This window comes from Ostrinia furnacalis, unplaced genomic scaffold, assembly GCF_004193835.3.
Source record: "Ostrinia furnacalis isolate ACB-3 unplaced genomic scaffold, ASM419383v2 OfSCF4280, whole genome shotgun sequence".
In the NCBI taxonomy this organism is placed as follows: Eukaryota; Metazoa; Arthropoda; class Insecta; order Lepidoptera; family Crambidae; genus Ostrinia; species Ostrinia furnacalis.
The window spans coordinates 9,952-25,082 of record NW_021134519.1 but is presented as its reverse complement, the minus strand read 5'-3'; the positions used below and the strand labels follow the sequence as shown (position 1 = coordinate 25,082).

Below are 15,131 nucleotides of genomic sequence, written 5' to 3'. Positions count from 1 at the left end.
ACTAAACTCAGCTGCGCTCAGTGTTGCCAGTTACCAGGTTGAATGGTAACATGAAAAAAAAATCTTTTTTTTTTTAATTAAAACTTTCAACTTGCTTTTTTACCCGACTGCGCCAGAAGGAGGGTTATGTTTTTTATACCAAACTTTTATTAGGTACGTACTATTTAAATATTTATTTTTGTTTTAATATGATCAAGATTGATCCTGCTGATGATGATGAATTTTTTTTTCATAGTAGATCGCCAATCGCCATATCGCACATCCTAAAACCCTCTTCAGTCAATATCATGATATTGATAATAAAAATCGTACACTTAATTTTTAAAATAAACCATGAACTGTTTTTTGTAGTAATATCTTTATTTAATCAAAAATTCAAAATACAGGCTTTGGTAGTAGTGCAGGCGAGGTCTTTTAATTTTTTTAAGTAGGTACTTACTTATACAGGGTGTTAGATAAATGGGTTTAAGAGCCGACACTAAAATAGTCCATGTTAACATAGGCATATAAATGGTGTCAGAAATTGGATATCATGATTTTAATTTTTTTAATTTTCATACAAAATAAATTTTATAAAATCCGATTTGTATAAAAATTAAAATAATTAAAATGAAGATATTAATTTTCTGACTTCACCATACCATTTATATGACCATGTTACCATGGGCTAGTGTCGGCTCATATACCCATTTACCAAACACCCTGTATACTTACAAAGTTACCTACGGCACAGAATAAGTAATAGTCCTACGGTCAATGTACCTACTCAAATTCTCAATCATAACAGATGGAATCATTTGAACACTTTTATATTTAATTCCAAGTTATATTAGGCACAATAATTAGGTATGAACTTAGATTAATAAAACCTAGATGGATAGTCTTCATACAAACGCTTCGTCAAGAGTGAGGCAAAAATCTTATGTCATTAGTGTCAATTTTGTTGGGGAGTGTAGACAGTGAAGGCGATTTTCCCGAAAGTAGGGAAATTTTTAATACGTTTTTAATTATTTTATAACTAACAAAAACAAAACGCATCATGTACTTACTTATTTATTGAATTCAAAGTACCTACCTAATTACAATAAGATAAATCGACTGAAAAGTCTCGATTTCATAAAAAAGGAAGTGTATTTGTACGGCGAACAATTGGGAAATAAATTTTCTTGTTACTGGTATCATTCCCGTATTAAATTTTTGAAAGCCAAATTCAATCAAAATACGCGTCGAATCGTAGTACTTACTTATGAAATGTAACACTGGTCACTTTCTTTAGTTTTTCTGATGTATTTAGACACCCTTTCACAGCACAAACCGTCTTTAATTAAAAGTCGTCGGACGTGTTTACCAATTTTTCACTTTGACAGTTCATGTGACGTTTACGAGTAAGCCATTCTGGCTTACTAAAATCTGCCTCACCTTTCGTGCACTGACTATCTATCTAGGTTTAATCTAAGGGTATGAAACGATGTAAGTAAAATAGAAGTCCTACATACTCGATACTTTTCTCCACAGATATGGATTAGAGTAGATGCCATGAAGCTATAGCTTCATGGTAGATGCAGCAAGTTGCTCGTCAAAGCGTGCCATTCCGATATGTCCAAATGGACATACATGGTCGAGTGATGTTCATGTAATCCGATTACAACAATCGGTTACGATGATTTTACGAGGACAGTAGTACGAACACGGTTAGAAAGAAGAAATTATTTACGGATTGAAATTTGTAATTAACAGCACAAGTAACAAATAAATCAAGAAGTTAGGTCAGTGATCGCAGTAGGTATACCTACGTCTTTGTATGTATACGACGGCACTGGATTTTGTCGTTTAGAAATATCTTCAAAACTAGATAACTGACTTAGCGTTATGAAAGAAAACGTATTGGCAAAACTACGCATTTTTAAATTTATTACAAATAAAAAGCTTGAGTTAATAGTAATAGTAGTCTTTATTTTATGAAACTAGGTCAGGTACTTACTAGAATATTTAAAAGTATGGAATTAAGTATGAATTACTAGTAGTACTATTTAACATTATGGAATCACGATCATTACTTTCATAAACATTAGGCACAACTAAAATATTATTTGCAAATTAATAAGAAAACTAATAATGTAGAATAACGTTTACCGCGACAAAATTGTTTTAATCCACAGTCAGACTAGCTATAAATTTAACAAAATATCAGTTTTATCGTAATTAATCAATTTTCAAATCGAGTCACACGATATCTTTCGATGACTTTGCGAATGCAGTACGATAATACGATTACTTTTACGTTGCGGCAATCACTAAAATTCGCTAAAATGACACTAATGACGTTTAAAAAGTGGCACGCTCGGCTTCATACAATTTTTGACACATGCTGCATCTATCCATATCTGTGCTTTTCTCAGATACCTACCAAACTTTACATTAGCAAACATTCCTGAGAACTACGACACGATACTATGAGCTAAGTATGATGACTGTAGCGCGTAAACTTTTGTGAATTTTGTGATGCTGGATTTACACATGGCCACTCGCCATGCCAACATCACTCCACGAGTAGTTGCACGAGTCATTCGCGCACGAACATGGAGGACGTGGATATTGGTTGGGTTGTTGGGCGCTAGGGTGAAAGTACCACTAATTGTCAGAACCAACATTTAAATATTAACGGAATTTAAGAAAGTATGACCAACCTTAGCTATAAAAATAAGCTGCACGGGAGGTTCTATCGGGCCCTTACAGGTCCCGATGTGGACCTCCTCGCCTCGGTGAACTGGCTACGCTTCGGTGACCTCTTCGGGGAAACCGAGGGTTTTGCTTGTGCAATTGCTGACGAGGTAATGATGACGAACAACTACCGAAAATATATCTTGAAGGACGGTACGGTCGACATTTATCGAGCATGCCACCGTCCCGGAGAGTCACTCAGGCATATAATTTCTGGTTGTTCGCATCTTGCTAACGGTGAGTATTTGCACAGGCATAACCTAGTAGCCAGAATCATCCATCAGCAACTTGNGGTACGGTCGACATTTGTCGAGCATGCCACCGTCCCGGAGAGTCACTCAGGCATATAATTTCTGGTTGTTCGCATCTTGCTAACGGTGAGTATTTGCACAGGCATAACCTAGTAGCCAGAATCATCCATCAGCAACTTGCTCTTCAGTACGGCCTTCTTGAATCTGAGTCGCCATATTACCAGTACCAGCCGGTGCCAGTTCTTGAAAATGGTCATGCATTGCTCTATTGGGATCGGTCTATCATCACAGACAGGACTATTGTCTGTAATAAACCTGATATTGTGGTGGTTGATCGATCCCAACGTCGGGCAGTGCTCGTTGACATCACCATCCCGCATGACGAAAACCTCGTGAAGGCCGAGAAGGAAAAACAAAGCAAATACCTTGACTTGGCCCACGAGGTGACCGCCATGTGGGATGTTGACTCGACGATCATTGTCCCGATAGTTGTCTCGGCGAACGGGCTAATAGCGAAGAGCTTCGACCAACATCTAAAGAAGCTCTCGCTAGATGGTTGGCTCAAGGGTCAGATTCAAAAGGCGGTGATCCTCAGCACGGCACGCATTGTCCGGAGGTTCCTCAGCCTGTGACCCTGACCACCGGTAGCTTGGGCCCTGCTCCGCTACCAGCGGATTAACTATTTTTAAGAATTTTTTTTATAATGTATTTTTAGTTTTTTTATAATTTACATTGTAAAAAAAATATTAAAAATAAGAAGGAAATTGAATAAAGAGATAATAATAATAAAATTCTTTATTGACATAAAATGTTACACTAAAACATACAACACAGTCATTAATGTTTATTGTTTATATCAGCTATTAGTTTATTGTTTTAGAAAGATATCCTTTAAGAAGTGACAATCAAAATGTGCTGCTATTGGTTGGCACTTGACACATAGGAGACTCAATGACAGGGGGGCGCTACCATCGTTCAACTATATGGCTTCCAACATGGCAAAAATCGGAACCAGCGATCCGGTATTGACGGTGGCGCCCCGCTGTCAATGTCATGGATAGGACAGTTCAGTATTTTGGAACTATAGTTATGTATGGGACATTTTTGAAAAAAAAAAGCAACTTTATCTCTCCCCTTAGACAAGTGGCACTTTTTGATCGAATCGAAAATCGATTCTGTCAAAATTCCATACAAAAAAATGTCTTTTCGACCATCTTTCGACTGGTTTTCGATTTTAAAGTGCATTTGGTCTAGACCCACTGTAATATTTACGAAATATTTGAAATGAAATAGAAAATTTGAATTATAAAACTTTATGACCAGTCAGGTCATAATACACTTGTGTTTTCACGATAAAAATAATTTGAATTTGAAGTAATTCTAATAATTATGTTAGGAAATGCCAACCAACTGAAATTAGAAAGAGTGTAGGTAAGTAATTTAAAGTTGTAGTATACCTCTATTTAAAAAAGACAATCGATTTATAATTATAATGATTTGTTTGTTTGTGAGTAAGTACATTAAGTTTAAGTAATGTATTTCTCATAAAAACTATAAGACATGATAAATAATGCTTCAATAGTTCACATTCCCTGGTAAAATCCTGAAAAGCGATAACAAATACATGTACCTACCTACTGCAAATAATGTGTTTAAAACCTTTTTAATGGTCACCCTTTGGTAGTTTCACCCATTCACCCACATTGACCCTAGTTGCTAACTCCCGCTCGGTTGTCTTGCCAGCTCCCATCGCGAGTGAGCGAGTGGGCGAGCGTGCTGCTTACACATTCACATGCCCGCTCGCGTATCCACTCACTATTTCCCTCGCTACTCGCGCGAATGTGTAAATTCGGCATTATCGTTACATTATCAAGCGATTGATAATTTAATAACCGACACTTCATGTTGAATTCGAGTAGCAAGGGAAATAGGGGTCTCTTAGACGTTAGTGAGACTCTTCGTTTAGAGCCTGTGTTTATAGCTCAGTCATGTCACGTCACCTCCCTCCCGTACGTACGTACTACTTACCGCTCCTGTACCTCAGACCATACTCTCTAATCTGTGCCTCAGACACTGACTGAGATAGGCACTAGACATAATATTATAGTAATTTATTTATATGCCTCAGTGTACTTACTTTATACCTAGAAGTATGTACTATCGGAAACAGTGTTAACTACCCATTGCCGGTCATGTCATCTCATTCTATCGCAAAGAATCACCATTTGATGAGAGCGAGAGCAAAAACGGAAATGGATAAGTAGCTAACAGTGTGGCCGTGTGTATTTGTTTACTATTTTATGTACGAAGTACCTAAATCAAGTGACACTTATGTACGCCTTCTCAAATTTCGTTTCAATGTCATCTCTTGACCACTTATTAACTATTTAGGTTTTATAGGACTAAGTAGGTATAGATAGAACGAAAGAAATAAAAAAATATTTCGTCATCATCATCATCATTTCAGTCCTGCGGAAAATAGACCTCGCCAATGATTTCCTTAATGACCGGTTGATAGCGGCCTGCATCCAGCCAGCGCCTTTTGTGCTGCTTTTGTGAGATTGTCGGTCCATCTTGTGGGTGGAGTGGATATCTTGTGGGCTGTGCTGCACTTCCCGGTGCGTGGCCTCCTTTCCAGAACCTCTGTCCAGGTGTTCTGCGTACTATGTTCCCTGCCCATTGTCATGTCAGCTTTAATTACTAATCCGTCGGGCTATGTCAGCGACTTGAGTTCGTTTACGTACTTATCTTCTCATTTCTGTACCTCTAGCATGAACAACTTTTGTCTTCGAATCGTTTGCGTACCTATTCGACAAAATTCGATACTCAACCTTCGAATTAAACGATAACGTAACAATTTTCATTTTCAATATTAAGTTTCGTGCAACCAATTTTCATACTAAGTTCAGTTTACGGCACGTTCACAATCTTTTGATAGGGATTCGAATACGCAAACGATTCGAACTCGAAAGATTTTCGTGCCAGTCGTAGGTAGGTACTGATTCGATCTCGTAAAGGAACACCTAGCTAAGTAATGATCCTCTCCCTAGCACGCTGCGCTACTTTGAGCTTTTTTTAATGCCTATTTACTTTAGTAAGAAGACACATTTCCTCCTTACAATGGAATGCTACAACCCATGCTACTCCGCCACTGTCCGGCTGATCAATCACACGATCACACCTGCAATAGCCTGGCAATGTGTTAACCAAACTAATTTATAACAAAAAAGTTGTATCTCCAGAGAATCGAATCTTGAATCGCCGAATTGAGTTTCACTGGTCTCACTCTAATAGCGCTGAATCATGGAGCCGCTAAAGGTAGTCCTTATAAAATTAATAGTAATTATTAATAGTATAAGTTATTAATAGTTACTAGGATCCTTTATCGTGATTACGAGTATAAACTATAACATGTAAGATAATTTGATAAAAACTAAAGGTTCGGCCAAACCAACGCGATCACAGGCGATCAGCGAACCTTAAGTTTTATTAAGAACGGGTAGGTAAGTATTTTCTTAAATAAGTAAGAACCAATCAGTCAATAATTTTATTCGTGTTTAATTACAAATGTTTCTTTCTATCAGAATTAGATGACCTGAAACCACGAAGACCTGCATCACCTGTAATCAAAAATACAAATAAGTACGTATTGAGAATGTAACCTATCACATCTGCTTCGGAATAATAATAAAGTAGAAATTATTGTACCTAAAGCACGCCTAAAGTCTGGTCCGTGAGCACGTAGAATTTTGTCCAATGACCCCTAGCTACCCCATCCTTATCGCTCGCGCGTAATTATATTGCTGTCGTGACTGTACCGAGCGATAAGGATGGGTTTGGGTAGCTAGGGGTCATTGGACAAAATTCTACGTGCTCACGGACCAGACTTTAGGCGTGCTTTAGGTACAATAATTTCTACTTTAGTTATGTACAATGTACATACCCTTGTTATTTTGCCATTAGATAATGTTCCCAGGATCTGCATTATGTGGATTCGCAAGGAGGATATCCTCACCCCCCGGGTCGCGTGTGTCAGTTCTAAAGTTGGCTGGTTGAACCTAACAGGGCAAACGTTTTTTTTGTTAGTGAGTGTTATTGAGATCCACATGCAATGGATGGAAGCTAGTGGAGTACTCCATTTGTAGCGCAATGATTTAGTTTGTGAATTATGATGATTGTAATTTGTTACGCTCGTATTCACAAACATTACTATGATGTCTCACAGTGCGCGTGGACGCACAGGGTGACACACGAACCAATCACAGAGCTCCATTCAACGCTGTGCGTTCGATTTGCTGATTCACTTAAGCAAGGATCGTTTGTGAATACGGACGTTATTAAATTCTTTTAGGTGATCGACTATGGGTAATGTAGGCTTTGAAGCTTTTTGCTGTGTCTTCTTTTCTTATTACTTATGTCTTGTAAATTATATGGGTTTATTTAGCAAGCGGGATGCATTATTATTATTTGATTAGCATTTCATGGTTATATCGGGCTGAAGCAAATCTAGGGCACTGTGTTAAGAGATGTTTCCATGTTTGTGGAGTCTGGTCATCGCAGGACAGGGCAAAAGTTGTGATGATGAACTTGTTCCTAATAATAGATAGTTAATAAGTAATCATGATTATTCGGGGTAATTTTTTTGTCTTACCTGGCCATCATTTCTCATCAGATCAGGCGCAACCGGGGCTGCACCTGGGAATCTATTGTAAATTCCATTCAAATTGTAATGCAGATTCATGTCTGGACCAATATTGGCCTTCAGGAGCTGCTCCCATATGCCACCTAAAACGAAGTCGAGTTAATACGGCGCACTTAATGAGAGAAATTGAGCATGTCGTGTGTCGAATCACGAAAAGGCGTAACTGACTTTTATCAATTTTACAGGAGCAACGTTTAAAGATAATTTGAAGTATGAAAAAATGCATTTCGGGCCCTTTTTACCTGTCAATACTGGCTTCCTGAAAAATAATTCAGTGACGATCTTTTGTGAGTTTATAAAATGAATGTTTTTTTAATAACATGGTGTGTTTAACTCAATATCGCTATTTTGTTACGAGTAGATACGCCTTTTCGTGATTCGACCCACACGATGTGATTGAAGATTCGATTGACCAGTCACCTTTGTCAATGGATACAATTGGCCGGTTCGATTGCCACGGATACTCTCCGTGGGCCTGGAAATAAACTGCATACGTAGACAGCTGAAATACAAATGCGTAGGTTTAGTAATTTAGTAATTTAGCACGTCACACTTATACTGAGGGTAGATGGGTTTAAGTCCTAGTATTAACTCCATTTTAAAAATTATTTTCAAGCCTCATCCAACTCTTATGGATTACTTAATGACTAAAATTGATCATATTTTCAAAACTTGTACAAATTAGGCTTGTTCTAGCCAGCTACCTCCGGTGTCAGAGTAACTTGCTAATTTTGGGACACCACTATGCATAGATGAAATCGGAAAAAATGCGAGTACTTACTAGTTCGTTTCAGCCGAAAGACGTCCAAAGCTGGACAAAAGCCTCCCTCAAGAAGACCGGTCCTGCGCCGCTCGAATCCAGGCGCCTCCCGCGACCTTCACCAGATCGTCGGTCTACTAGTGGGAGGCCTGCCCACGCTACGTCTTCATGAGAGTACTCACTCACCTGAGTATAATATAAGGAAAGCCAATATCTTCCTCCACTCCCCACGAAAGCAGTCTCATTGGCATCCATCAGGCCGGGAGGCACTTCTACTTCCAGATCTTCTGGAGAAATGCGCAAGTGGCAACCGTACCTTTTTAAAAATAAAACTTTTAATAACGATGCGACTTTACCTACCTATACATATTTTAAACTAACATATTAAATAGTATAGCCTGACCAGGAACATAAAAACCCTCGCCATGTTGCGGAAAACTAATGGTACTAATTTCTTTTAATGGCAACAGTAACTGAAAACTTCATTGACATGTCACCTTGCATGTCAGTCTATTGCTGTCAAAGTATAAACAAACTTTAGTTTAAATGTGCGCAACTGATTTTGTGAATTAAATTGCTAAAATCTTTTTATAGTCGTGAAAGAAAAGTGGTTCACAATGTGTTAAAGTATTTGTCGAAAAGAAATACTAAGGGTTCGGACAATATTTTCATTGAATAATGTTTTCGACAAAGGTTGTCAAATTGACTGACATGTTTATCGTATAGTACAGTCCACTATGAAAATTAGCTGTGGTTTGTTTCAACTACCTATTTTAAAGTTTTTTATCACTTTCTAAGTGTTGAATTTTATGGAATTGGGAAAGAAGTACCGAGTTTGAAGCGTTCATGAGAAGACATTGCAGTTGAATATTCAAGTTCTGAATTTGATTATTGATAAATAATAAAATAAATCCTACTAACTCGATTGACGGTTTCATTTAATTTATTTAAACCAGGTTACCTATAATAATATTTTTTCGTTAATTTATGAAAACATCAAATTAGCCCGTAATCCTGAATACTGATACATAAAGTTAGCCTATTAATTTAACACAGGTACGACTGTACTCAGTGTTGCACTATCAAATGCAATTGACGCGCCTCCATGCCAGGGTTTTTATGTTCCTGGTCAGGCTATAACTTCTTTAATCTTATAACAATAAAACCATTTGATTCCAGCAAAAACATGCCTAACAGTTTCAAGTTATGCTAAGCTTTTGGCTTTTTTCGTAGAGTCCATACAATGGTCTGCAGACTGGTAAACAAATGATGGACTGTAATAAACAATTTGCGTTAATTATACCAAATAAGTAAGTAAGCATTAAATAACTGTTTCTATAAATAAAATCTTGCGGGTTTTGATAACTTAATTAACTTAATTGAAATGCCTGAAATACAGGGTGACCCTAGTTTAGGCTCCGGATCGCACACTTGGAGCAACATAATGAGTGTCTGATAAAATAAACATGTATCCATTTAAAAAAATCGAATTACTTAAGTTTCGGCCAAACCAATGCGATCACACGCGATCAGCCGGCGGCGTGCAGCGATGGCGATCAATGCATTTAAGTCTGGTCGCGATCGCTGCACGCCTTTTAATTATACTTACCAATCTGGACATGCCTTCAGAATATCATACGGGGCTCTATAATACTCTGCTCTGCGCACGACCGGGTTTCGAATATTGAACCTTTCATTGGGGTCCGTTAAATTAATTCGTTTTATTTTGATGTCGCGTCGTTCGCAGATGTAGTCGTAATGAAACTTTGGTACGGATTCTCCGCGAGCACAATACGTGGCTGAAAATTATTAAATGTATGCATCCATCAATTAATAAAATTATGTACCGTGAGAGTAATGAGCTAATTAAACGATTACTTTTGTATGAGCCATCAAGGGTCGCCACTGCAGCATACTTTTCAATACAATATTTATACCCCAGAACTGTCGGATACCGCAGATACGGCACTTTGCATGTGAATCTAGCTTCTTGATACATCGCACCCTGAAATCAAAATTCTTAGCTGTTTGTATAGAAATCGAGTAATTTAATTTTATTAGAGCGCATTCGCATTATACATACCTACCTATACTAGAATGCTTTTAGACAACAAAATTAGTAGAACTTCTAACTCGCAAAGGCAATGTTGAGTCTTATTTTTTTTCTCGCGTGTTTTCAACCGAATTTTTTATTTATTTATTGGTTTTGTCTTGAAGAAAGTTGTTGCATTTGAGCCATAGAATCAATCCTTTTGTTTGATCCATGCTTCCTTTGTTGGACATGTTTTCCATGTTTGGACATCCTGTATTATGGCTCAAAGCACCTCTCTCTAACCCAGTGAAACCTTACCTTGCAAATGACACTCCTCCGGCCCGGTGGCCTTGAGGCGCCTCCGAAACAGTATGTCCTTGTCCCATTGATCATGATCTCCGTCACCCCGATATGGGAGACGAGGGTGATACCATTGATGCCTGCTAGTGCGAAGCGCTGCAAGCCGGCCCTCTTGCGAACTTCGACGTTGTTCTTCATGCTCATAGTGTTCACTATGGCTTGCCAGCCGTAGACGAATTCGTGCATTGGGCCTGGTAAACATGACGGTTAAACTTGGATTTCGGTTAAGATAGTTTTAATCGGCTCCCCTAAGGTAGTATACCTTTTGGTTGGCCACTCATTTTGGTAAGCTAAATATTTTATACAGGATGGCATTTTGTAATGCCGCTTGGAGGAAAGTCTAAATAAGTACTGTAGATAGAAAATTCAAAGAAAACATTCCTTTATTTTTAAAAGAAATAGACCAGTAGGCCTAAGATGCACGCCGTGATAACTTTTATCGACGTCAATTTGTATGGGAAAAATCGATAAAATGGCGTGATAACCGCTTATCACAGCGCGCATCTTAGGCCTACTGCATTCATACGCGCATGATGTTACCTCACTAAAGTATGGTGGCGTCAATTCTGCCACCACCAGATATAGCTTAAACCCCACCTATGCCAAAGCTGTCTCCGTCCAAGAAGTTAAAGAACTGGCCGAAGCTGTCTGGCCTCATGCCGGCGATGACGGTGGACCCCTGGAACCCTTCGTCGGGCAGCATTGGCGCGATCTCGTCCGGCGGCGGCGTCAGCTCGTGCGCCGACTGGTTGTTGTAGTGGGAGCGGGACGCATCGCTCTGGCAGTTAAGGAGATACACAGTAAGATGGAAGAAGAGTTACATTAAACATAATTTATTACAGAACAATCCAAAATTTTACATTTAGTTATGGTAGTAGTGTCGATGGGAATGAAGATGTAAGTTACCCACGCACGACACTACTGGCTTGGTAGTGTAGAAGGAATAAAATATTCCCCGCACGATACGGCGAAATCTGTGCGATGTGGCGCCGCAACGCATCGTGTGCTTTGGCTCTCAGCTCAGGAGCATGAATGAATCTAAAAATGATTCTAATAATTACCTCGAGGATGAGATTCTTTACCAATGATGAAGTATCTTATTCTGTAGACTGGCGATTCTCATACTTTTTTCCACTCTTGTTACTGCCAGATAAAGCTTTTTAAAGCCCGATAAAGCAGCGTGGGACGTCCACCCACAAGGTGGACCGACGACCTGATAAAGGTAGCAGGAAGGCGCTGGATGCAGGCCGCTACCAACCGTGCGATGTGGAAGTCATTGGGGGAGGCCTATGTTCAGCAGTGGACGTCCTGTGGCTGAAATGATGATGATGAAGGCTTTTTAGGTTGTGCCTAACTGTGTTTGTAAAACAGTAAACATTTTGCAGTTACCAATTTTCGTTGGGTCAATTTGGGTAATGGGTGTTAGCAGCGGTTCCGAGAAAACAAGTAGTGAAAACATACCTTCTAAAAGCTAAAATAATTATAACATCTTACCCCAACTATCCATATCGTTAAAAACAAAACCCCACCAGCCCACATGGTAGGGTCTACGGAACAATTCTGCCACTAATTGGGAAAAGAAACGAAGGGAGATTAGAGAAGTTAATTGCCAATTATTACATCGTTAAAGCCTGCTTGTTTTACGATGGAAATTATTGATAGCTTTTTCAACGACTAGTTAGCATTGAAGTAATATTACTAGTTAGTAACCGTTTTAGTTACTTAGTTTCAGATACCGCCAAAAATCTAGGCAACTACTAATCATAAGGCAGGATTCACATTGACCGGCGCGAGTCGGCGCGAAGCGCAGCGTCTGTTCGATCAAAAATCCTTAGTAGTTGAAGTTCCCTTCCACCTTCAGCCTAATCATCAGTTTCCGCCAAGTGTGATGAAGGGCAAGAGCTTCCTCGTTGAGAATAAAAACATGTTCTGTCCAGTTACTGCTCTAAATCTGTTCTACGTAATGTAAACTTAGAGGATTCCCAATATTAATTCACTCTAAGAAAGTCAAAAACATGTAACGGAAACTCCGACTTACCACTTTAGTGGACCGATTACAGGAAATAGTGGCCCATTAAGTACATGTTTTTTTGTATTACCTATTATGAATGTTCAGGAAACGGCGCAGTTTTTAAAATGGTTTTGGACCTATGGAAGTTCTTTTTTTTACTTAAACTTTTAAGTTGAAAAGATAGTGTTCTGATAAAAGCATAATTTTAATGTTTCTAGCAAAACTTTTGTATCTTGAATCAAAGATAGGAAGGTAATTATTTTTTTCAAACATCTGCAATTAATAACAAATCTGTCGAAAAAAAGAAATCTGAAAAAAGTCAACCCAAAAAAAAGATAAAAATGTTTAAAGCCTACTAGGTCATAAAATTTTAAAATATCACAAAATTAATTCTATCTCCTAAACGATGCACAATCGTATTACATACATGTGGGTGATTTAGGTACACCTTGATGTAAGGAATCTAAATTTTTCTTTTAGACCTCACTGTTTTGGCCACCCTGTATAGGTACCTTCTATTGATTATTGATTCTGTGTAAACCTTTCTTCCTTTGATTACAAGCTAATGTTGAAGGTTAGACATTTGAACCTGTTTCAGTAGCTTATAATCTTTATACAATTGTATTTTTTTTGTTATGATATACCTAGTTTCGAACTTCTATTATTTCTTTTGTTATAAGAATTTTTTAATAAGCTTTCTGCATAACCCAGGGGTCGACTGGCTGAGAATGCTCAAATAGCATTAAGTCCAATTTTTGTACTATTTTATTGTGCAATAAAGTTTTATAATAATAATAATAATAAGCTTGGGCCCTGCTCCGCTACCAGCGGATTAACTATTTTTAAGTTTTTTTTTATAATGTATTTTTAGTTTTTTTATAATTTACATTGTAAAAAAATATTAAAAATAAGAAGGAAAATGAATNAAGTTAACTGTTTCCGGTAGAACGCTCTTCCCTCTTCCGGCTATGTACGAACAAGATGTGTCTGTGTAAGAACCCGAATGATAAATGCTTATCTCGCTAACTATCGGTCTTTTCATTAAAGAAACACAAGTTCTGATATTTGTTACTAGCGGCCGCCCGCGACTCGTACGCGTGAACCTCGTTTTACCCCCGTTAGATATCATGTTGATAGATGGCGTTTCAACGGCTTCTCCCGCGTGAATATTAGGGCATGTAATATCGGAAGGTTTTCAATTCCGATATTGGATTCCGATATTAGATCTCAATATCGGAATTCCGATATTAATATCGGAATTGAGTTCATTTGCTATAAAATTAATATTTGGTTATATTCGTAAGAATTCTGGATTGTTTACAATAAAATAATGATTTTAATCAAAATCTTTAATTTGGTACAAAACAGCACTTCATAAAATTGAAGTATTTTAAAACCATTTTTACGTTATGGGTATCGTTTAGATTTTTCATACAAAAGGATTTTTCCGCTAATTCCTGTTCCCGTGGGAATTCCTAAGTATACTATAACCTGCCCAGGAGTATGAAAAATAATTGTACCAAGTTTCGTTAAAATCCGTCGAGTAGTTATTGTTTTTTTTTTTATGAATTTTGATGGCCAGAACTGGCACATGACTGTGGCCAGAAATGGGGTAAAGCTGGCCAAAAATGGCACAAATTCCCATTTCTTTTTCTTTTCTACAGGATTATTTTTCCATTGAATCATTATGAAAAAAATGTATCCTTAGGCTAGATCTAAATATATTTAATCACTTTTTACAAGAAATAAGTCCGTGATAACAAAAACGGTAAAATGATATAGCCTCAAAGTCTAAAAAAATCTTAAAATGGCCAAAACCGGGTCACCTGCCCTATCTAGGGAACTGCCAGTATTATTCTGCTCAAGGTGGCAAGCAATTATTTGCGAATTTTAAGGAAATCGCTCTAAAAAAGTAAACATTAAATATAAATAATAATTACAAAGGAAATAAAACCAACAGATTTATTTAAGAAAATGTATATTTCTCACAATTCAATTAAAAGCATCAGAATATTATTTCCAAATATTGGCACTATTTTGTGAACAGATTCTTACATAAATAGCTTTCGGTAATAGTGTGCTTAAGAAGGTTACCTTCTAGGTAAAATTTACTTTGTTTTTTAACCGTGAATAATTCGAAATCACAACAAACATTAATTTGTAAATCTAAACGCTACATTTTTAGGTTTCAATTGAACCTTTTTTACCATTTACGTTGCAATGCAAATCAGTTATTGCTTTCAGTATGATTCTGGGGTAATTAATAAATCTTAGTTCACATTTTAAGTACATTA

General features: G+C 37.6%; 1 protein-coding gene across 1 annotated transcript; it reads right to left on the bottom strand.

Annotated features, from left to right (window-relative positions):
• Positions 1 to 6,505: 6,505 nt before the first annotated feature.
• LOC114359279 (uncharacterized) lies at positions 6,506 to 12,605 on the bottom strand. Its single transcript, XM_028313595.1, has 10 exons — positions 12,321 to 12,605; positions 11,424 to 11,604; positions 10,785 to 11,017; positions 10,313 to 10,439; positions 10,044 to 10,233; positions 8,621 to 8,750; positions 8,095 to 8,176; positions 7,624 to 7,757; positions 6,916 to 7,030; positions 6,506 to 6,592 (listed from the first exon to the last, which is right to left on the bottom strand). Exons 1-9 carry the CDS (start codon positions 12,363 to 12,365, stop codon positions 6,932 to 6,934), a joined length of 1,221 nt encoding a protein of 406 aa, XP_028169396.1. The 5' UTR covers positions 12,366 to 12,605; the 3' UTR covers positions 6,506 to 6,592; positions 6,916 to 6,931.
• Positions 12,606 to 15,131: the final 2,526 nt, after the last annotated feature.

Excerpts from the sequence above, each read along its gene's own strand:
- LOC114359279 (XM_028313595.1), bottom strand. The coding sequence starts at position 12,365 with ATGTGGGCTGGTGGGGTTTTGTTTTTAACGATATGGATAGTTGGG. Across the intron at positions 10,234-10,312 it reads CCTTGATGGCTCATACAAAA|CCACGTATTGTGCTCGCGGA; the intron begins GTAATCGTTTAA and ends AATAATTTTCAG. Across the intron at positions 8,177-8,620 it reads TTTCCTTATATTATACTCAG|CTGTCTACGTATGCAGTTTA; the intron begins GTGAGTGAGTAC and ends TTTGTATTTCAG.